The 24,118-nt window shown below is 38.3% G+C and overlaps 1 protein-coding gene across 1 annotated transcript; it reads right to left on the bottom strand.

Annotated features, from left to right (window-relative positions):
• Nucleotides 1–4,275: 4,275 nt before the first annotated feature.
• stard4 (StAR-related lipid transfer (START) domain containing 4) lies at nt 4,276–23,408 on the bottom strand. Its single transcript, XM_028804829.2, has 5 exons — nt 23,295–23,408; nt 17,065–17,114; nt 13,829–13,955; nt 5,372–5,489; nt 4,276–5,058 (listed from the first exon to the last, which is right to left on the bottom strand). The coding sequence occupies exons 1-5, from the start codon at nt 23,397–23,399 to the stop codon at nt 4,832–4,834; spliced, it is 627 nt and encodes a 208-aa protein (XP_028660662.2). The 5' UTR covers nt 23,400–23,408; the 3' UTR covers nt 4,276–4,831.
• Between the last annotated feature and the right edge of the window lie 710 nt (nt 23,409–24,118).

The following is a 24,118-nucleotide window of genomic DNA, read 5'->3' as shown; positions in this document are numbered from 1 at the left end:
GATTTTATTTTACAAAAGATAAAAAGTTGAAAATAATTACAGAACTCTATATGCTATAATTACTGTAACTGTACAATGGGAACAAGGATAACAAAATAAAACATCATTGCATGAAACATTATATTCTGCACGGCAGAAACCACATTTCACATTCATCCTCTTCTTCTTTTACGGCCCTAAGTATATTTTCTTTTCACGGTAAACTGCATTTTCCTGCTTTCATGTCAACAGAATACAAAACTCAAACCACAATTTTGCCGTGGCAGCTTTTTCAGTGTTTATTGATGTGCACTTCAGCGCAACTCAAAAATCAAACCTCAATTCCGCAGCGGTTTCTTGAGGTGAGTTTCATTCTGCAGGGGCATTTGAGGAGTAGCTCCTTCTGAAATGCCTGAGTAATATTGGTATATATAGCAACATAAATAAATAAATAAATAAATAACAGTTTTAAGAATGCATTGGTATTTAAATTCAGTGCATTTGCTACTTTAGAAAAAGCAACAGAAACTGTTTCTAATGAACAGTGAATACTGCATACTTTTATCGTTTTATTTAAAGCAAACTTCTCAGACACCCCTTCATCAAGGTAAGCTGGTCCCTGCTCTAGCAGCACCATCCATTGGTGGGACATTACTCCATTACAGGTCCTACTTTCACACTTAGAAACACCAGATTATTTAAACTTATATATTTTAATGACAGAACTTGGTGTTCTGTTTTTAAAGTCCCTTTCATTATGGAACACTTCTAGCCTTTGAAAATTTCCTTTACAGGTTTATCGATGTTATAAAACCAGTGATTTCCAAGCCTGATTTTAACGCCAGTTCATTCAGAATAAAATAGCCTCTACAAAAGGAATGCCATTTTTACATTTAGTGACAAAAAAGAGCAGACGGGTGCTTTAAATACGAGGCTGGAGTGTTTCACTGCTCTCATATTTCAAACACTTGGCCGTATTTATGCCAGCACTGAATCTGACCTGATCTTGACGGTGGTGTTGCACATCCGCACACCACACTGGTCACGACCGTCGAGACGTTTCCTCTCCTAGCACCACAAAATGCATTGCAGCTTTCTCTTTGCTTTCCACTTTAGTTACTTGGAGATTTTCACTTCGATTTCCAACACATTTATTAATATTTGAAAAAGTCACATTGCAGACACGTCCCTTTAGAAAATAAAATGGAGTGCTTTATTTAATCCATGTCAGGGGTCTACAAAGTTGGTCCTCAGGGCAGCAGGTTTTTATTGCCTTTCAAGCACTTACAGTATTGTTCAAGCAACATTTTTATGATTCAATTTCTTGTCCCATTTGGTAAGATTCCTCATCTTTATTTTAGTCTTAAACAGCAGGTTTAATATAACGAGTTGTTTCTTTATTAGCAATTAGATGCAAATGACAAAGGAACCAGTAGATCTACGACACTAGTGAGGACTCACTGGTGTGTTTGTGCACAGTTTTTGGGGTGATTTACAAATATTAAAGTGCTAGAGAGAGTGTAAAGAAGAGCGACCAGGCTAATTCCGAGCGATATGAGCTATGAGGACAGACAAAGAGTTTTCAGTTTAGGCAAACAGAGATTAAGAGGTGACATGACTGACGTGTTGACAATTATGTAATTAGTATAGTGGATCGAAGCTATCTCTCTATTATATAAAAAAATCCTGCGACGAGATGACACTTTTTGGAAGATTTTTTCAAGTCCTGTAACTTGAGACTTTGGCCATGAGATGTTTTCAAGTCCCGTCCTCCTCTCAACCATATTCAGCCACGCACACGGTCCTCTCACCTCTCATTCGTGTGAATGCTTTGGACAGACACAGTTCCTGCTCTCTAAGTTCTTATCAATTTTAAAGTTTTCCTCACTTTATGCTCCCGATTAAAGAAGACATATTATGTCCAAATCTTATTAAAGAATTTCATCATATAGAGTTATCAACAGGTAAAATGAGTACACGGGCAATCCTAGCAGTGAGAAACAATGAAGTCAAACGAATTAACGCCACAAATGACAATCGGTTACACGTATGCGTATCAATAGACTATGCTGAAACAGTTGGTGGTGATCGTGCGGAAGATGAAAACATCAACTAACAATATCCCGAAGAATAACTACAACTGTTAACACTGTCCAGTCTTCCACCGAACAAATTACTGTAGAAAGAAGGATGGATCCAAGAAAGGTAATGTAGTACATCTACAGCGAATAACATTACACAACAAAGGAGATCTTGATATGCCATTCGTATTAAAACTTTAACAGTTTCTTGTTAGAACAGCTTTTGCAAAGACAATTAACAAATCACAGGGACAAACATTAGAAAAAGTCGTTATATTAAAAAGAGAGAAAGAAACGAAATTCAATCACAGGCAGTTATACGTTGCGTTGTCATGATGAAATTCCAAACACAGAATCAAAATTCAATGCGATTATTGACGAAAATTTAACTCAAAAAATTGTTTTTACTGAAGTGTTACAGTAAAAGTGCAAGTTCAAAATGTATTTGCGTGTTAATTTCAAAGCCAAACAGAACAAAATCATATAACACTACGAATAACTCTAACGCAGTATGAAACATAATTTACTTTCAAATTATTACATTTTACTATTTCTTAATATGGTTAATTACTCGCTGTAATGTAAAATAGTTCTAGTATGCATATGTAACAATTCCCATGAAAATAAAAATCTGTTTAAATTGTATATCCGCATGCCCATATGTGAGCGACAGAACTGCAAAGAGGCTAGCACATAGCACAGGCCCGGGGGTTAGCGAGCGAAGTGAGCAGAGGGCAAGACCCCCTAGTAAATTTTAAATTAAATTATAAGAATGTGGGGACAAGATTGGAAACTTGCTAAGGGCAGACTTTGTCAATATGTTAGAAAGCTGTTCTTCACGTAAAGAGTCGTAGATACAGTACTTGGAATAAATGACAAAGTAGTGTGCTGGAGAGTAGGACTTGGCGTGATGTTATTTTAGACAATCTGGTTGAACAGGATGGCGCTTGCTGGGCTAGATGGCCTGTTCTCTTCACAATAATTCTAGCAAAAATCAAATAAGATCCGTTATTGGCAAATATTGGTTTCCAATTAAGCAATCAAACTGGAATAAAAACCTGCAACCACTACTGCCCCCCAGGACTGACTTTGCAGACCCCCTGATCTGTATCATAATTCACAACTTTCCACAGTCACTGAGCACACGTTTTCTATTGCAGCAGTTCCACCCCAACACAAAGGCCCATGGAGATGCTTCACATCTGCTTCATGATTATGGCTGAACTCATTTTCTCCACAGAAATTACACTTATACAGAGCTGCTCAGTTTGGTTTATTGACTCATTCCCCATTTTTGTTGAGTCATGAGAAACAGACTACTGTTTCTCACCTAACGATGTGCAAAAAATGTCACTTGATGCAGTAATTGCCATCATTTCAGTGTGTCAATTACCTTGACGTTTCATTATCTCTGTCAAGAGCATTTCATTTTCTGCATTGTGTAATGAAAAGCTTTCTGTTAAAGCTCTACTTATTAAGTCAGAAGTGGCCAGAGATAATTTTATCCATTTCTAGCCACAAAAGTGCTAACAGGTGCTATTTAAACGGATGAAATACTGACCTACTTCTAAAATACTGAAGTACAAATCATGAAATTCAATACCTACTTCTGTTATTGTGGGAGTCATGACCAGAACAGCCTTGACGGGACGACTCACCCATCGGAATTATCGACACTCTCTAGTTTACGCATTTTCTAAACCCACTTTTCTATCAGTAGGAAGCTGATGGCATTCCTGGCAACTTCTAATACAATTCAGAAATAAATCTGGGGTGGCAAACCAGGCCATTAAAGGGCAAAACACACAAACACACCCTAATGGCTGAATAAGTTAGGCTACTGCTCAATTTAACAAGCACACCTTCAGGAAAATGGAGTAAATAAAGAAAAGCCACTGCAGTACAAGGATCAAGCCTGGGAATCAATTCCATGACCCAGAACTGCAGTCATGTGAGCAGAGCCTCTTTCACATATCAAGATATATCTTAATATCACCTAGTCCATATAAAGATATATCTAAATATCATCTAGTTCATATCAAGATATATTTAAATATCATCTAGTCCATATCAAGATATATTTAAATATCATCTAGTCCATATCAAGATATATCTTAATATCACCTAGTCCATATCAAGATATATCTAAATATCACCAAGTCCATATAAAGATATATCTTAATATCACCTAGTCCATATCAAGATACTGTATATCTTAATATCACCAAGTCCATATAAAGATATATCTTAATATCATCTAGTCCTCACTAGGATCTAAATTTAGATCAATCTAATTTAACCTCAGGGGACAAAACCACATAGCAGATTTAACATTAAAGATTTAGGAACAAAGCAGAAAACTACACCAAATGGGATGCCAGTCAATCATACACACACTCACCAGGTCAAACCAGAGTTATTACTTAACACAATATTCATAATTCCGAGAAGGTCATCCACAGAAATCCCATACAAACAAGTGGAGAAGGTGTGAACTTCCTACAGACAGCGACAAGGCTAGAAATCAACTTGGTTCTCTAGGGCCGTGAGGCAGGAGCATTAAGTACTTCCCAAAGAGTATCATTTTAAATAATTTCAACTCTGAGTGTAAATTAAACAGAATAAATGCATAGACGTTTCAAGGTTCATACAAAGGATATGCTCATGCTTATGATAACGGAGTCAGAAAAAATGGATTACCTACATTGAATATACTACCCTGAGCTGGAAATGTAGAAGGATACATGGAGTAACCTCCAGAAAAGTACATGCTACATCTGCAAGGCCTTTCTCAAGTCTGTATAAAAGCCCACTAAAGAGCTGGCCATGGCAGAGTCCACCACAGACTGAGGTAACATGCCTCGGAGATCAGTCTGAATAAAGCCTGTCAAAAGGCTGTGGTTCACGTTGTCCTCCAATGGCCTGCAGAACCATCCGCAGGGATGATTGAAGCCGCGTACACAATTCCTGCCAGACTCTCCATGTTCAACACTAACACCTGTAAAGCCAAACAAAAAGATTGCCTTAAATCGTCTGTTTTGCTCCAGTTAGTTGTTTCCAGCCAGCATTATGTAGTTAAGCACTCCTGCAATGTTCAGACCAATATTTTTATATAGTGTGTGTAATTGCAGGGACTGATGATAAATTCCTATTTGCTGAGATGGATTTTTGTTTAATAATCTGAATGAAAAAAGCCAAAGCTTCATTAAGCATTAAGCTACGTCTGACAGATAGAAAGACTTTAAAACATTAAATGAACTGCCATCTATTTATTCATTAATTAAAAACAAAGATTCAACTTCCATACTTACCACAAGATAAAAGACCATTCTCATAGTCTGTGGTGTAGGAAAAGTCAACAAACTCTCTGGGTGCAATGATGTTCCATAGCTGCCCTGCTGTCATATAGCGCATTATACAACACCCTTGCTGTTAAAAGTAAAGAAAAGAGTGGAAAGTAATAAATGGGACATACATACTCAATCTCATTTACTTTTATGTTTTAAATGAGGAAATACAACTTAATGTAGGAGCGCAGTGGTTAGTGCCGCCACCTGTTTTCCTCTGGACGCGCCAGCATTTCCCATAAAGACTTACATAGATGATATGTCAATTAGCAACTCCACATTGGCTCCATCGCGATAGCATGTTCTGTGATGGACTGGTGTCCAGGCTGGGGATGGCGCCTATTCTGTAACCTACACTGTCAGGACAGGCACCAGTTTTTATGATCATGAACTAGAACAAGAAGCAGTGTGCAGTGGGAAGAACAAGTAAGTGAACCTGTTTGGAATTACCTGGTTTTACGCTGACATACACAGAGTACTTAATCTAATAACACACGTACAATTATAGTCTGTCATGCCTTTTATGAACACATTCGTCAAATATTATCAGTATGCTGTGGAAAAAAGTAAGTGAACCCTTGGAATTAATAAATGGTCAAACCTCCTTTGGCAGCTGTAACCTCTAACATGCACTTCCAGTAGTTACAAGTCACTGCTCAGGAGGAGTTCTGGGCCATTCCTCCTTAAATACGGTAACGATTTCAGCTCAGCCATATTCTTACACATAAATATTTCTTTTACAAATGGTTCACATACTTTTTCATGCCAGTGTCTGATGGCAGTTAGGCACGTAATTTTATTACAAACACAGATCCAACTGTCTAGCAAGAAAATATTCTTAACAAACTGAATTAATCATTCAGTTATTTTTTTAGTGCATTTGCTAACACACATTAAGATCACATAAAGCATTTATTTTTGTTTATATTCATAACATACCATTTTGTTAAATCGAAACAAGTAATAAATTACAATATTTCTCTGTTTATTTTTTTCATTTAGCACTTAACATAAAAACTGGAACTTGTGTACTAAACAGATGGCACGGATGGCTAGTACCCTTTTCTATTATCGTGACGCAAATCGGATTTTTGTTTTTTTAACATTAGGCACCCAAACGGGACATTAACATTAGGGACCAATAGGCAACTATGATCCACCCCCACTAACTTTAAGGTTAGTATTTGTGGTTGGGCTAGGTCAGTCTAATAATTTAAACTCCAAAAATTAAGCAACTGTGGCGCCTCCCCCACGGAGCCCAACACTAGAATGGGTAGGAACTGCCGTCCGTTTAGTACACAAGTACCGAAAAACTTAATTTAAAAAACTGATGTTGTCTTTCTAATTTACTGCAAATGTTAGCACTGCTGCCACAGAGGCTCTGAGTCCAAATCCTGGCCTAAGCACGGTGTTGAGTTTGCATATTGTCTTCTTATCTCTGTGGGTTCTCCTCTGTGAGACTTTGCACACCGAGTACAGATTAAGCTCACTTGCAACGTTAAACTGGCTGAAGGCAGGAGTTCTCAAAGTCGGTCCTGGGGGCCTTCGGGTTTTTGCTTCAACCAGATTCATAATCGGTGACAACTGATAACGCTGACCTCAATTAATTATCTGGAAATTTTTTTTCCTCTTCTCTTATTTTACATTAAGAAAGCATCGCAGCATGATTTTTACATTTATAAGACATTTAGAAATATTTCTATTTTTACTATAGATTTAAATGCTTAACTCACTTTTGCTGATTTTATTATATTTTGCCCTTTCTCTGTGCAGTTTGCTCCCTTCATTATATCTTAATAATGACAACCAGCAGAGCAGACAGCCAGGCAAATGACACTGAATCATCAAAGGCTGCAACTACTTTAGTGTCAGACCCACTAATTAGAAAATAATGGATTAATTAAGCAATTAGAACACCCAGCAAAAACAGAATGAAAATCAAGATGAAAATATTGTTAAAAAGAAAAAAAAATACATTATTCCCATATAACTACTTGTACATTTTAATATATATATATATATTTTTTTTTTTACCAAACTTAGTTTTCTAATTTCAATATTCCCAAAACACAGAATCTGGGACATAACAGTTCACTTAATTAGCCCAGGATTCCAATTTAAAACAGAAGCTGGTTGGAACAAAACCCTGCAGCCACAGGGGGTCCCCAGGAGCGACTTTGAGAACCCCTGGCCTAAGGTGAAGAAATGTGGCTGCTTGAGTGTGCAGTGCAATGGACTGGTGCCCAGTCCAGGTCTGATTTCTGAGGCGTCCTTTTATAACCCTGTCTAAGAATAAGTGAAATTTAGAAAATGGATGGGCAAATAGATTTAATTGAAGTAACTTTTCAAATTTAATAGGCATATTTATGTGATTAAATTATATAAATGTTTAATTGTTTCAATGGCACATTAAACTGTTGTTTTAAATTAGAGTTTTATATGTACTGTTTGTATAGTCCATCCATCCATTGTCCAACCCGCTGAATCCGAACACAGGGTCACGGGGGTCTGCTGGAGCCAATCCCAGCCAACACAGGGCACAAGGCAGGAACCAATCCCGGGCAGGGTGCCAACCCACTGCAGGACACACACAAACACACACCAAGCACACACTAGGGCCAATTTAGAATCGCCAGTCCACCTAACCGCATGTCGTTGGACTGTGGGAGGAAACCCACACAGACACGGGGAGAACATGCAAACTCCACGCAGGGAGGACCCAGGAAGCGCGAACCCAGGTCCCCAGGTCTCCCAACTGCGAGGCAGCAGCGCTACCCACTGCGCCACCATGCCGTTTGTATAGTCTTCTATACAAAAAAAAGGTACATATTTGAAAAAGTAAAGGAAATTTACATAATTTTACTCTTTTTAAGCATAAACATAAAAGATGAATAAAAGAAAAAGATATAAATGGTTTATTTTTTAAAATTATTGTTATTTCATATTTGATTATATTGGGTAGTTGCACATATACTGTAAATAAGACTGGATACTAATGTAGTGAAAATAGAGACCATATTATTTATTTAAGCTTTGCTCTACTTTGGGCCATTTAAGCTTAAGTTCATATGAGACATTAGTCTGCAATGGCCATTACTCCATTTTGACTATACTCAGCATCAAAGAGCTCCTTGACTGTTCAGTTTTAATCAATATAAAGAAAAACAGGAAGACCTATGGAACTGTGGTGGACCTTTAATATTGTCCCTTTGCTACTGTGGTGTGTTAGTCAAGTAGTTTGTTTAATAAAAAAAAGTGCACACCTGGGGCCTCATGTACAGTATAAATGGTTTGTAAGCACAAAAATGTTACGTACGCCTGCTTCCACACTCACAATGAGATGTATAAATACTAAACTTGGCACAATGCTAAGCACATTTTCACGGCAGCCTCAAACCATGTGTAGATCCGTTTCTGCTCAGTTTTGTAAACGAGTGGTAGCCAGCGTCAAAGCAGTAGTACTGTTTCTGTGTGGTTTCCCTTTATTTTTTAGAATCACATCCAGAATGTGGACTTTAACAAATACACTGAAATTAATTACGTATTGTTTACAAATGTAAGGCTCTTGATTGTAATCAATCTGTAACAATATACAGTAATATTGCACGGAATGGCCAAACTATTCCAACTACCATGGCTGCTGTACTGCTGTTAGAAGACGTCGTAAAACGAGAGTGCATATTTAGAGATCATACTGATTTCTTGTCCCATGATGATGATGGGCTTTTAAGTCGATTTAGATTCCCAAGAGCTATCCTCTTAGGGCTGTGTATTGAACTGGTGCCAGCTTTACTAAGGAAGACTTTGACGAATTGTGCTCTACCTGCTCCTTTGCAAGTTCTGTCCACCCTCAGGATTTTAGCCACAGGAGCTTTTCAACGTGAACTGGCTGATCGATCAGGTATTTCTCAGTCATCACTGAGCAGTGCCATGCCAGCTTTATGGGATAGTATTATCTGCTTGTCATACAGATACAGAAGATTTCCTTACATTGTGATTGAACAGACAAACATCAAAGCATAATTTGCAACAACGTCCGGTTTTCCAAATGTAATCAAAGCAGTCGACTGCACGCACATTGCTATCCTGCAGAGAATGAATTTGCTTATGTAAATACGTTGTAGAATGGATTTCTGCTCTATTAACATACAAATTATCTGTGATGCGAAAATGCATCTCACTATAATGTTGTGGCGAGATGGCCTGGCTTAACACATGATTCATTCATTCTGAGAAATAGTAGTATTGGGAACAAACTTGAAAACGGTGTTGTGTGTGATGGCTGGTTTTTCAGTAAGATAACACATTTAATATTACTCCTTGGGTCAAAATTGTAAGTTATCTGTATGATGTAGCCATATAACACGATTACTTAGATGACAGCAGGTACTGAAGACATGAGTTTTCATCCCGCTCACCAACCCACTGACTGAACAAGAGTGATGTTATAATGACCTCCACTCCTGACCCTCCACCCTCTTAGTAAAAAAAATTGATATCAGGCTCAGACGGTGTTAAAATGCTGGTTATACGTGTCTCACCAATAATTGTAGCAACTCCCTGCTCAAACGGTGTGAGCCCCAGAATTCCGCTACCTCCTCCAGTGGTGTTGACACTCAGACAATGGGCTGTGACTCACTTTTCCCATCAACTTTAATATCTGACCACTTCTTTTTTATTTTGGACACTGTGCGACTTCCAGAACTTGAACTTTTGAGTGACTCTGCCTCTCTGTGCCACTCCATTAGTTTCCTTTTGTTGCTTATACCACTGCTTAAGCCACCAAATAGTACGATTTTCCTTGCTTCCATTTCACTCAGCTGACCTCCATTTAACACTCACTGAAATTCTTCTTCTTTGCACATGCTTTTTCCATTGTCTTTTAACAAAATACTGAATGGAAGGGGCTATTTATATTGATTTGCATATTCAAATAGGCAAATTCTGGGAGGAGTCAGGGTGGGGCTGTAGGCTCGTGCATGTGTGTTAAAATTCACGTTGATTGGGATTTATAAAGGGAAAGTGTGTAAAACTTTGCTTACGCACAGTTTTATGCACCTTAATTGTTTTGTGTGTATGCACATTTCTAGTTTCGTCCGTATGCCATGTTTTAGAGTGAATTCTACACAAGGTGTTATACATGAGCCCCCTGCACTGGCCACTGAGTAGTGAATTAATCATTGGGAACATGAAGAGGACTGAATACCATTTCCTAGCACACACTGCTCAAGAACAGATTCCAGTCTCCCTAATGATACCTTTCAGGATGGTTAAATTATATGTTCATATCTGAATTATAAAAATATGTGCTTGCAGTGATTATTTCCATGGCCAAGAAGAAAAAAACTAAACCAGCAGTCGATGTCTGATTGCCTTTCTTATTCAACATTGAGCACCAATGAGGCCAAGTTCAGCTGCATTGCAAAGATAACACAAGAGTCCCTCTACAGGGATATTTATAATAAAATAAGCATACATTTTAATGTAGATTTAAAATTCTGAGTGCTACATGTATATTTGTATCATATGTTTTTTAATATTTCCTTTTTTGCTATTGGTGCATCTGTAAAGCATGCAGTGCTTATGACTCTTGCAGTGTTCCTTTAACAACAACATTTACAGTATTTGTATATGACATTTTATTACAAACAAGTAGTTTAAAGTGGCTTCCAAGAAAGTCAAAAAAGTAATACACGCAAAAGAAAAACAAATTAAAAGTAGATAAGAAAAGCAATCCATAAAAAGTATACCAAAAAAAAAACAAATAATGCACACTTACATAAGACAGATATATAATTAAGAGAAAGAGAGTCCTTAAATACAGATGTGTTTGTGTTTTTTAAAGTCTCTAAATAAAGGCCTGATGATAAGTACAGTTAGCTAGGGTGGACAAAAGACTGTCCAGCTACCAGGAGGCACTCTGTCTACTGTAAATGTTCTTAAGTACATTAGTACTTTACTGTTTTTAGAGGGTTTGATGGAGTGGGTCTTGTAGCAGGTTGGGGTATCTTTTAAAAGATGTATGGGAAAACTGCAGCTTTCCAACAAAACTGGCATTTCAAAAAACAACTCTTCACAAAAATTCTTGGCACAGACAAAGTGATGTGATTAAAGAGAAAGCAGAATCGGGCACAACTGTGACTATTATTACTAGTACTGCTTTGCACTGCCTCTTTGTACCCATAGTGCACATAAGAAACCCCTAGCAAAATCATGATTGCGCAGACATATTATATGCAGTCATTAATTTGTTAATTTTTCTTTTTTTCCACATATGCTTTCTCTTGCTACTAGAGTGACAGATATTGAACTTCTCCTTTTTATGTGTTTTATGAATTAAAAACTGAATATTGTAGAGTAAATAATGCAAGTAATGGTCTTTAGGCATTACCTGCTTACAAGTTTATTTAGTAGGACTTTATTCAAAGCAACTTACAGAAAATCTATAAAATGAGTCTGAGTCCTTATCAGTTTACAAACAATAAAAAAGCTAATTTTAAGGTAAAGAACAAGAAGCACAGGCTAATAAGTGTGATGGCAATTAAGTGTTGCAGCTGGTGGCAGGAAGTGAAGTAATAAATATAAATTAAAGTAGGTCTCACTTATAATGTAATACAGGTGGCCCGATTATTTTTTTTCATTACACCAAATTATTTAAGGCAATGTGTGATATTAGTAAGCAACTAACACACAGCATCAGATGTAAAGCAGGAAGCAGCCCTGGATGGGGGAAACCAGTCCATCACACAGCCCACCCGTACTCACACTCACACTCACTCACTCAGGACCAATTTACAATTACCACTTATCATAACACACATGCCTTTGGGCTGTGACAGGAAAACTATAATACTTAAAAAAGAAACACACACAAACACAGAGAGAATATCGAACCAGCACTCTGAGGATAAGCCTGGGATGCAAAGGCAAAATGTTGGATACTTGAAGGAGCATAACCACTGTGCCGCCATGCTGCCCCAAGGTTAAAGAGTCTAATTTAGTTTTCACAGATGTGCTAAATCATTATGCTATACCATGCAACAAATAAAAGAGACACATCCAAACACTGATTTTAATACAGGATCTGAAAACACACGAGCAGAGAATAGAATTAATCAACATATAAAATGTTTACAACTGAAATTGTTTGGTCATTTACTCCTAAGTGTACTGTATATCTTGAAACAGTTACGACCAATGTTTGACATAACAACTGAAAACTATATAATTGAGTCCAACTGAGAAGTCCAGTGACTGCCTATAAACAACTCTGGAGCACACTATAAAAACAGCCCCCTGCTGTAAATGAACAAAAAAAGAAAACAATCTAAAGTGTCCCCTCAAGTTCATTTGTTCAGTATGTTAAGATTTTTCATTTGGGAGTCATGGCATCCAATAAAATACACTACACTAGAGCTCTAGTCACAGGATAGTCAGCTTTTCTCCAGGTTTAACGCCATCTGGCCAGAGGAATGGGGGCAGAGCCAGACCACAACTCCCAAAGCTATACAGGAGATGGACGGGTGGCTTGCACACTTTATTAGCCTTCTCAAAAAGCAGCATTTTTGTTTACTATTTGAGAGTGCAATTAACCTGAGGTATCACAAGCTGAAGTTAGAAAAGTATGTTGATACTTGTGAAATATTCTAATTTAATAAAATTAACTATATATCTGTACATGTTGCCTGCCAGGATCAGACCAATCGTGTTACACTAATGAATGGAAAAAAGCTGCTTGGCTATCTTAGAGTCCAGGAACATAAAATTATAAACAAAACTAGATTTTTTTTGGATTGTTATACCTGGCTCTAACTGGTTGACGCTTATTTTCTGAAGAAACAGTTAATATAAAGATATATTATTATGTTTAGTACAGAAGAGTAATTTATTCAGTTTTAATGAGAATGACTACAATAATAAGGTAGGAAAAATAAGCATTTAAACCTCGAGGTTTGACAAAAAGCCAGAAGTTCCACAATATATACAAGCCATCAGCATGAATAAAATGGGGAAACATACAGTGTAGACCAGGGCCTAAGGATTTGGGCATGAAACCATAAACTTTCAGTTTTTTAACAAGATTCACAATGTAAAGATATCTCTATTGACCTAATGGGAAGATTATTAACAACAAGGGCCCTATTGGGATTAATAAAGTATCTATCTATCTATCTATCTATCTATGTAAAATCACAGCTGTAACAGTAGTACTGTCATACTGTATGCGTAGAGAACAGTGAAATCTTTATATGAATTACCAGTATAAATATGCAACATTTTGTCACTGTCCACAGCAATGATAAACTCTACTGTATTTAATAGAAAACACTAATTTGTGTTAACTGGTGTATTCTTTACTACTGTTTTCATGCTAATTGATATAAGTAATAATCCTGAGGTACAGTATCACTTAAACCTTACCTGATCAAATTTTTCAACTATATCCATAGTGGTCATCAAACTATCCCAATTTAACCGGTAAGGTCCGGGACGAATGTAATCTACTGTTCTCTTGGGAATGTCTTTCACTACTCCTTCAGCTTTATACCTGAAAAATAAATACCAGGAAGATTTACCATCAAGAACTAATTATTATTATTAGTTTATTATTCAAAATGTATGTACAAGTATATTACACAATTACATGTTTTGAAAACTGACTGGCAGGCAGCTTCTAATAATCAGGACATTTTCTTAAAAATATATTTACAATATACAGTGGACCCTTGACTTACGAACTCAATTCGTTCGCGAGGGCTGGTTGTAACTCAAGTTGGTTGTAAGTCAAGACTATTTTTCCCATAAGAAATAATGGAAATACCCATAATGCGTTCCGAACCTCCCACTGCAACACTTACTTAACCTTTTCATAATAAAAAAAGGGTTGTATAATGTGCATAATTTACCAAAACACCAATAATTTTTCTAATGTACTAACCAAAAAGTAATAAAAAGTGCCTAGCCTACCAGAAACAACAATTTCATACTGTACTCACCATTTAATTTGACATCTTTGGGCTGCAGGAAGAGAGGAGGATGATAATGAAACTGAAGGCTTTTTAAAGGCTTTCTTTAACTTGCGCTCAGGCATTTGCAATCATTTCAATAGCTTCTTTTGCGTTAATTTTAATCTCCTCCTGCCTACAAGTTATTCTGACGAGAATTTTTCTCAGCATTTCCTTGCGATGATACAAGGAACTGTTTCTGAACTCTTCTGAGACCCCCCCACTCCCCACTCAATGGGAACGACATGCTGAAGTGCGTCCTGAAGCGCGATTGCCGCGACTGTGGAAGCTTGCTTGTCCATTGCCGGGCAGGGATATCACATGCATATCACCCATCGATATCTTTTCTGTTTGCTTTGGCTGAGAGACTCAGCACAGCTTTAAGCCGGCTTTTGCCCCAGCAACAGATAAACAGTCTTCCATACGGAGTTTGGACTTTGGCATTTCTTCTAGTTGGGGGAGGTCCCAAGAGAGTTTACAAACCTGACATTTTATTGAATGAGTGCCGCATTAATAGGAATGTTTCTGTTTGTTTACAATCGCGCAAGCGGATACACGTGACCGCATTCAGGTCGTAACGCAAGATGTTGGTCGTAAATCAAAATAAAAATTTTGGTCGTAAATCAAGTTGTTCGCATGTCAAGCCGGTCGTATATCAAGGGTCGACTGTATAAAGATAAGTACTTTTATTATAAGGTAATTTAATACGAATCAAAATAATTTTTCCATCCATTTTTTTTCTAATTTACTTATCCATTTCAAGGTTACAGGAACATACTTCAAGTTTCAGGCATATAGGAAGCCACTGCCTATGCCAGCAGTATCACATGCAGGGCAGGGACCACCCCTAGACAGGGCACCGGTCAATTTGAGGGTACACTCACAAACATTTCCACATTCCCCTAGAATTTTGAATTGCCAAATGACCTAAAATAACACAACTGGGTATGAGAATGTTAAGTTCCATCAGTTACATATACAAGTGCTGGTCATAAAATTAGAATATCATGACAAAGTTGATTTATTTCAGTAATCCCGTTCAAAAAGTGAAACTTGTATATTAGATTCATTCATTACACACAGCCTGATGTATTTCAAATGTTTATTTCTTTTAAAGTTGATGATTATAACTGACAACTAATGAAAGTCCCAAATTCAGTATCTCGGAAAATTAGAATATTGTGAAAAGGTTCAATATTGAAGACACCTGGTGCCACACTCTAATCAGCTAATTAGCTCAAAACACCTACAAAAGCCTTTAAATGGTCTCTCAGTCTAGTTCTGTAGGCTACACAATCATGGGGAAGACTGCTGACTTGACAGTTGTCCAAAAGACGACCATTGACACCTTGCACAAGGAGGGCAAGACACAAAAGGTCATTGCTAAAGAGGCTGGCTGTTCACAGAGCTCTGTGTCCAAGCACATTAATAGAGAGGCGAAGGGAAGGACAAGATGTGGTAGAAGAAAGTGTACAAGCAATAGGGATAACCGCACCCTGGAGAGGATTCTGAAACAAAACCCATTCAAAAATGTGGGGGAGATTCACAAAGAGTGGACTGCAGCTGGAGTCAGTGCTTCAAGAACCACCACACACAGACGTATGCAAGACATGGGTTTCAGCTGTCGCATTCCTTGTGTCAAGCCACTCTTGAACAAGAGACAGCGTCAGAAGCGTCTCGCCTTTGGACTGCTGCTGAGTGGTCCAAAGTTATGTTCTCTGATGAAAGTAAATTTTGCATTTCCTTTGGAAATCAAGGTCCCAGAGTCTGGAGGAAGAGAGGAGAGGCACAGAATCCACGTTGCATGAGGTCCAGTGTAAAGTTTCCACAGTCAGTGATGGTTTGGGGTGCCATGTCATCTGCTGGTGTTGGTCCATTGTGTTTTCTGAGGTCCAAGGTCAACGCAGCCGTCTACCTGGAAGTTTTAGAGCACTTCATGCTTCCTGTTGCCGAAGAAACTTTATGGAGATGCAGATTTCATTTTCCAACAGGACCTGGCACCTGCACACAGTGCCAAAGCTACCAGTACCTGGTTTAAGGACCATGGTATCCCTGTTCTTGATTGGCCAGCAAACTCGCCTGACCTTAACCCCATAGAAAATCTATGGGGTATTGTGAAGAGGAAGATGCAATACGCCAGACCCAACAATTCAGAAGAGCTGAAGGCCACTATCGGAGCAACATGGGCTCTCATAACACCTGAGCAGTGCCACAGACTGATCGACTCCATGCCACGCCGCATTGCTGCAGTAATCCAGGCCAAAGGAGCCCCAACTAAATATTGAGTGCTGTACATGCTCATACTTTTCATGTTCATACCTTTCAGTTGGCCAACATTTCTAAAAAATCCTTTATTTGCATTGGTCTTAATTGATATTCTAATTTTCCGAGATACTGAATTTGGGACTTTCATTAGTTGTCAGTTATAATCATCAACATTAAAAGAAATAAACACTTGAAATACATCAGTCTGTGTGTAATGAATGAATCTAATATACAAGTTTCACTTTTTGAATGGAATTACTGAAATAAATCAACTTTGTCATGATATTCTAATTTTATGACCAGCACCTGTATGTCTTTGGTATATGGTAGCGATAATCATTGTGCCATAATATTTCCCCAAAGAAAGTAGAGTTCTTAATAACTTACAGATATCCACTGAATTCATCAGAAGGTCTTCTCCATACTGTTACATCTTTCTATATATAAGAATAAAAGAATAAGCATATTGCAATTTTTGTGTTTATTTCAATACATTACATTGCACATAAAATTACACTTTCTTTTCTTTTTAATATAATAATAATACATTTTATTTACATAGAACCTTTATTCAAAAGTTTAGTATATAATATTTTTTTCAGGCTTCAGTGATGAACCACTGTGTGAACGCAGAAATCTCCCATCTATTCTCATATTATTTACTGTAAATGAGTAATATATATATAATTCCGGATGGCACGGTGGCGCAGTGGGTAGCGCTGCTCCCTCGCAGTTAGGAGACCCGGGTTCGCTTCCCGGGTCCTCCCTCCGTGGAGTTTGCATGTTCTCCCCATGTCTGCGTGGGTTTCCTCTGGGTACTCCTGGTTTCCTTACCCACAGTCCAAAGACATACAGGTTAGGTGCATTGGCGATTCTAAATTGTGTGTGCTTGGTGTGTTGGTGTGTGTATATGTGTGCCCTGTGGTGGGCTGGCGCCCTGCCCGGGGTTTGTTTCCTGCCTTGCACCCTTTGTTGGTTAGGATTGGCTCCAACAGACCCCCGTGACCCTGTAGTTAGGATATAGCAGGTTGGATAATGGATGGATATATAATTCCATTCTGCAATTCTCTAAATTGGGACTGGGTTCTCCAAGTAAAGGTGGCTTGTGGTCAGCACTGCGGCCCCACGTCTCCATGTATGTTTGATAGCTGACTTGTTCAATATTTGTATGGTGTTTACACGTTTGTGTGTGTGTGTGAATTTTGATTAGGTATTCTTGTAGATTAACTGGCCACTTTAACATGTAATGAGTGGAAGAAGGTGTATGTATTAGTATTGTGTATTGCACGGTGCAAGTTACTTTCTGCTGTACGGAATTTTTCTTAAAAATATTTCACTAAAAAAGAGGAACATATAGAATTCAAATGAGAAATGTAGAATATATATCCATAATCAAAAAATGGACCAGTATAACTAAAAGATATACTATGCATGGTAGTCTCTTTAGGGCTGTACTTGTAAAATATACTTTTTTTAAATTTAGATTCATATTAGTTTATCGATTTGTTAAAGAGTGCTCGTCACTGGGCACAGGCTATAAAAAGTTCACAGACAAAATGCATTCTGATGGTTAATTTCTTGCCCCCTTCAAGGTGAGTAGCCTATTACTGTTGCTAAGGGTACTTATTCAGGTAATGGGATCATAGAAAAAGTAAGGATTAAGAAAATTTGTTTATCAATAATTTTCTTTTTATGAGAGAACATTTAATGAAATACACCATAAATTACTGGACTGAACAGCTGTCATAAACAAGCTTTACTTGTTATTGTTGTTTTTATCGGTGTTTTTCCCTATGGGCATACTTACCGATGGAGTATAGATTCAGCTGCCTGCATAACAGTAATTAGCTATTAAAGGGAGATGCGTGGAGTGAAATGGAAACATTTCTAAGCAGATAAAACAAAACAGGACTGGAAATGGCAATAATTACTTTGCAGAGCAGAACGTCAGCAGCCAGAGGACAACGCCGTGTGACATTTGTGATTGTATGCTTTACAACTGTCTTTATACACTCTAGCTAATGAATCTCCCTAATCTAAGAGTGGCATGTGCAATGCTTTTTTGTATTTGCTTCACTTCTTTCCTCCACACATTAACTCATATTCATACGACACACAGACTTTTTGCTTTATCTTAAAAGGCTTTTAAAAATGTATGATGTATTAGCCTTTTATACCTAAATGCTCTTGGGATGGAATGGAAAGTTAATAGAATAACCATCCGTCCGTCCATCCATCCATCCATCCATCAATTTCCTGACCCCTTTTTTCCATTACAGGGTTGACAGGTACCTAAAGTCTGTATCAGCAATCACAGGCACAAGACAATAAGCAGCTATGACATATCCACTTATATAAAGCCCATGCCAAATTACAACAATTATAACCAACACACACAAATGATTTAGAATGGATAACAAGATTTCCCAGAACATGGTGGGAGAGAACCATAAACTTTATAGGCACATTGGTTCCTCCTTAATATAAGTGAACAATATTTTGGATTTCTTTCTTTTTATGTTAGTAAAGGTTTCTAGGTGAATTCTCTGACCCTTGGCTTTCAGAAAATCTTTTTGCTCTAGAAACACGTGCCAAGGACATATTTCTGGCTGTAGCCTTGTATTGATTTGTAGACTGAATTTTATGAGGTTTGCAATAATGATAGCTGCATGTTGTAAAAAAAAAAAATTACATTGGCCTCTTTGCTTCATGTTAAATCATTAACATTTTTTGCTGGTAATTAAATGTGGAATTGTTATATTTTCCCACTGGGCAAAGTTCATCCAGCATGTCAGCAAATTTTGTTTGCTACGTAAGAAACAGAATTACTTAAGTAACAATTTACCGTACAAAAGCAGGATACACTAAACACTTAGCAGGAACTAAATCAAACTTCACTAACACATGGGCAATTGGATTATATTCTCATAACCATAAAAGAGAGGTGATACACATTAGGCTGAGGACTCAGACTCAATTCTAGCACCATTGGGCATAAGACAGGAACAAATTCTGGACAGGGCACTGGTTTATCACAGGGCCCTATTTACTAATATATATACATACTGTATACTAGTATATATATTTATTTGCCCAGCCAGGACGCCGCCCCGCTGAGAAGACCGGGAGAGCAAGCATGGCCAGAGTGTTACCTCCCCCTGGGTTGCAGCAGTGCCTAGGACTCCCGCAGGGCTCCATGGGAGTTGGAGTTTGGTACAGCCCTGTTGGGGTCCGTGGGAGCTGCCAGGGGGTGCTACAGGAACTGCTGAGCCCTCATAGGCAGTTCTTCTGTCACACCCGGAAGTGTGGCCAGAAGTAGGTCTTCAAACACCTGGAGCACTTCTGGGTGCCTTATATAAGGGGGCCAGGAGACACTACTCGGTGAGCCGGAGTCAGGAGGGGGAAGATGAAGCTTTCTGAGGAGAAGAAAAGAGATGGAAGGAAAGGAAGAAGAAGAAGAAAATAATTGTGTGTTGTGTTGTCCTGTGCTTAGGAAATGTGCTCTGGTGCTTGTGGGAGACGGGGAAGACATTTCCCCCAAGGGAGAAAACAAAATAAAAATTCCTGTGTGTCTTGGAGTTGTGCCTCTGCATCTGTCTGTGCCAGGTTGGGGTGGCAGTACCAACCTGTAAAGGTCCACATTATATATAAATATATATACAGTATATATATATATATATATGGTTGAAATAGTTTACTGTCAAATAATGCAAAGAGTACGCGACACGTGTTTCGTCCTAATTCTGGGCTCATCAGGCGTACACACACTCTGCTGCACTCCCTCTCGGGAATCGAACCTCGGACGTCAGCGCTAGAGGCGAAGCCCCTAATGTTGCGCCACGGCATGTGGTTCGTTTATTTGACAGCATGTAGATCGGGGTAATTACATTCATGGCATTCGTAGTCTGGAGTGCAGTGGAGTGTGTACGCCTGATGAGCCCAGAATTAGGGCGAAACACGTGTCGCGTACTCTTTGCATTATTTGACAGTAAACTATTTCAACCATTCTATGATCTGCTTCTCACAACTGAGGGCACCATTGTGGATGTTAGCAGACTTGCTGGCCAACCACAAGCGTTACCTAATAATAATAATAATAATAATTCATTACATTTATATAGCGCTTTTCTCAGTACTCAAAGCGCTATCCACACAGGGAGGAACCGGGAAGCGAACCCACAATCTTCCACAGTCTCCTTACTGCAAAGCAGAAGCACTACCATTGCGCCACCTGTGAGTACCTGATAGGTAACCACCCATACAATCAGATTGTGACACAGACTACGAATGCCATGAATATATATATATATATATACACACACACACACCCGTAAGTGCTGGGGGGAAGACAAGTGGGTATACCCGGAGCGGAGTGCTTCTGGGTATGCAGCCGGCACTTCCACCACACTGGGGCGTGTTGGTGGGAGATTGCCAGAACACATCTGGAGCACATCTGGGTGCTAATAAAAGGGGCCGCCTCCCTTCACAGAGGGGCTGGACTCGGGTGGAAAACGGATGAGGTCAGTGAAGAGAGAGAGAAGGAGGCGGTCCGAAGAAGGCATAGTGTGGTTGGCCTGGACTTTGGGGGAGATTGGGGTTTGTGTGGCACTGAACATTGTATATAGTAGTTGTAAATAAACGTGTGGTGGGGATTAAAACATGTCTGCCTGTCTGTGTCTGGGGCTCGTTCCACAATATATATATATATATATATATATATATATAATATACACCCACACACACACAATCAAAACAAAAGAGTTGGGAAGCTGTGTAAAATGTAAAAACAAACAGAATGAAATGATATGCAAATTGCATAAACCCATATTTTATTCACAACAGAACATACAAACATATCAAATGATTAATCTGAGAAAATGTACCATTTTAAGAAAAGAATAAGGTCATTTTGAATTTGATGGCAGCAACACATTTCAAAAAAAGTTGGAACAGGTCCATATTTACCACTGCATAGCATCCTCTGAACTGTATTAAATGGATTTGAAAATGTTATGTACTCACTGTATACACTATAACCTAGAAAACCGTATAATTAACATTCCTAAATAAGTTCTCATGACTCTATAAACCTATTATAAACCTACCTGTATAAATTTTACAATGGCCCAAAGTAAACTGCAGTATGTAAATGGTAACTCGTTTAACTTGTAAAAAGTTAAAGACAGAGAGTTATAATGTTCTTCAGAGTTATTTGTTAAGAAATAATAAGTTCAAATTTGAATATATCCAAATCAATATGATTATTATAAATTTTCCATTTTTAAAAGTATCTTGGCAATGATTATTTCTGGTATAATTAATAAATAAAAAATGATTAGCATACCTGTATGAAATCTTATATTGTTTTGTACATTTATGCGATATTTATTGAAGGTCTTTTTATTTTTAATACCTTATTAATTGCAAAATGCAGTAGTTTATCTTGCTGCCACCAGTTCTGCCAAGGGTGCTCTCTATGTAACATTTGTTCCCTATGTAGGTAAAGTAGTTCCCCCTACATCACAAACATGAGCAGTTGGGGCTAAATATCATCCATCCATCCATCCATTATCCAAACTGCTATATCCTAACTACAGGGTCACGGGGGTCTGCTGGAGCCAATCCCAGCTAACACAGGGCACAAGGCAGGAACCAATCCCGGGCAGGGTGCCAACCCACCGCAGGACACACACACACACACACACACACACACACACTAGGGCCAATTTAGAATCGCCAGTCCACCTAAGCTGCATGTCTTTGGACTGTGGAAGGAAACCGAAGCGCCCGGAGGAAACCCACGCAGACACAGGGAGAACATGCAAACTCCACGCAGGGAGGACCTGGGAAGCGAACCCAGGTCTCCTAACTGTTGTCCTATCCATATAAAATTCAAGCCTTAGGACAGATGCTGCCGGAATAGACTCTGGAACTTGGCTAACCTTTAACCTTAATATGGTTTAACAGGTTAGGGAAATTAGTAAATAAATATTTGCAAAATGTACTAGGAATGAAATGAAACATCTATAATTAACATAAATGGAGTACTTGAAGTTTTTGTTCCAAATATGATGCACATGGCCTTAGAGTAGGAAGATCTCTTTTTTATGGATTGTTGAACAATTACCTTTTGAGAATTAACATTCTCAAACCTGCATAATTAATTCAAGATAACAGAGAACAAGAGACCATTTTGGCTGTACAAAGCATAAGACTGGAACCAGCACAGTTTAGAACTATAATTGCCATCTAACGTAACACATATGTTAAGATGTGGGAGGAAATCGATGTTGATAGGCAAACTTCACAAAGACAGTTCCTAGGCACGGGATTTGAACCCAGCATTGCTGAGCTACAAGGCTGCAGAGTCAACCTCCGTGCCATCATTTCACCCTTCTTCCAGATAAGTACTCAAATCTTTTAAACAGAATACTTTGTTTCTGAAGAGCCCTACACAACACAACACAATAACAAACCATTAAACTTTACAACGCAAACTGTACCGCCTTACCTCATGAAGCTTATCACAGACACTGTACTTAACAAAAGCATTAATTTATACAGCATTTTAAAGACAGGAAAAATCTGAAGTACAGTATATGCTTCTCAACACCTACTGTTTTCTTTGCCACCTGCCATTCGTCCTCCTTAATGCCATAATAGCTGATCAAGGTACTGCGGAGGTTCGTGCTCAAGATGCTGACGTCAGTTATGCCTCCCATCCTCTTGTTTTTTTTTAGCTGAAGAAAAATTATAAAGCAAGAATTTCACTGAACAATACAACTACTAATACTATAAAAGGATTAACAATAAGGAAAAACTTGACTTTCCCAAACGAAATGTATATACAGTAAGTAACGGCTACTGAATGAGAAGAGCCGTCGGACAGTGAAGGTTACAGTGGGATGCTACAGGCTTGAGGGACTGTAATCGCGTTTGCTTTCTAATTTATTTTGAGTTCAGCGCTATGTAGTTGCACAATGTATTCTCTCCACTCTACAAGCGATTCAAAATGCAACATTGTATACTGTAATGTGGTAATATTGACCCAATGAAGCTACGTATATAAACATCAACCACGATTAATTAACTGATATACTACAGTAATGTTAAAAGCACGTCCAATGGTGAATTAATTAAAAAAGCTTTATTCTAAGCACAGCTAGAAACATACGAGTAATTCTAATGAAGTCTTTAGTCGTATTCAGTGCCGTATCGCTGTCTTACCTTTGTTGGTACCACTGCTCGATTTCCTTAAACCTTCAGCTATTTTTTTTTTTTTTTTTTTTTTTTTACTATTTGACAGGTTTCTGTCAAATCGAGGTAAAGCCGCAGCGGTCCGCGTGTACCGCTCAGCCGATGTGACGGACTGACGAACTAGCCAATCATAGAAGAATACAACCTACTTATTTGCATAAATGTAGCGTCAGCTGCCCGTAAA

The sequence above is a fragment of the Erpetoichthys calabaricus genome, chromosome 7, assembly GCF_900747795.2.
Source record: "Erpetoichthys calabaricus chromosome 7, fErpCal1.3, whole genome shotgun sequence".
Lineage (NCBI taxonomy): Eukaryota > Metazoa > Chordata > Cladistia > Polypteriformes > Polypteridae > Erpetoichthys > Erpetoichthys calabaricus.
This window is presented reverse-complemented; position numbering and strand designations above follow the sequence as displayed.

Excerpts from the sequence above, each read along its gene's own strand:
- stard4 (XM_028804829.2), bottom strand. The coding sequence starts at position 23,399 with ATGGGAGGCATAACTGACGTCAGCATCTTGAGCACGAACCTCCGCAGT. Across the intron at positions 17,115-23,294 it reads GGCAGGTGGCAAAGAAAACA|AAAGATGTAACAGTATGGAG; the intron begins GTAGGTGTTGAG and ends TCTTATATATAG. Across the intron at positions 5,059-5,371 it reads GAATGGTCTTTTATCTTGTG|GTGTTAGTGTTGAACATGGA; the intron begins GTAAGTATGGAA and ends TTGGCTTTACAG.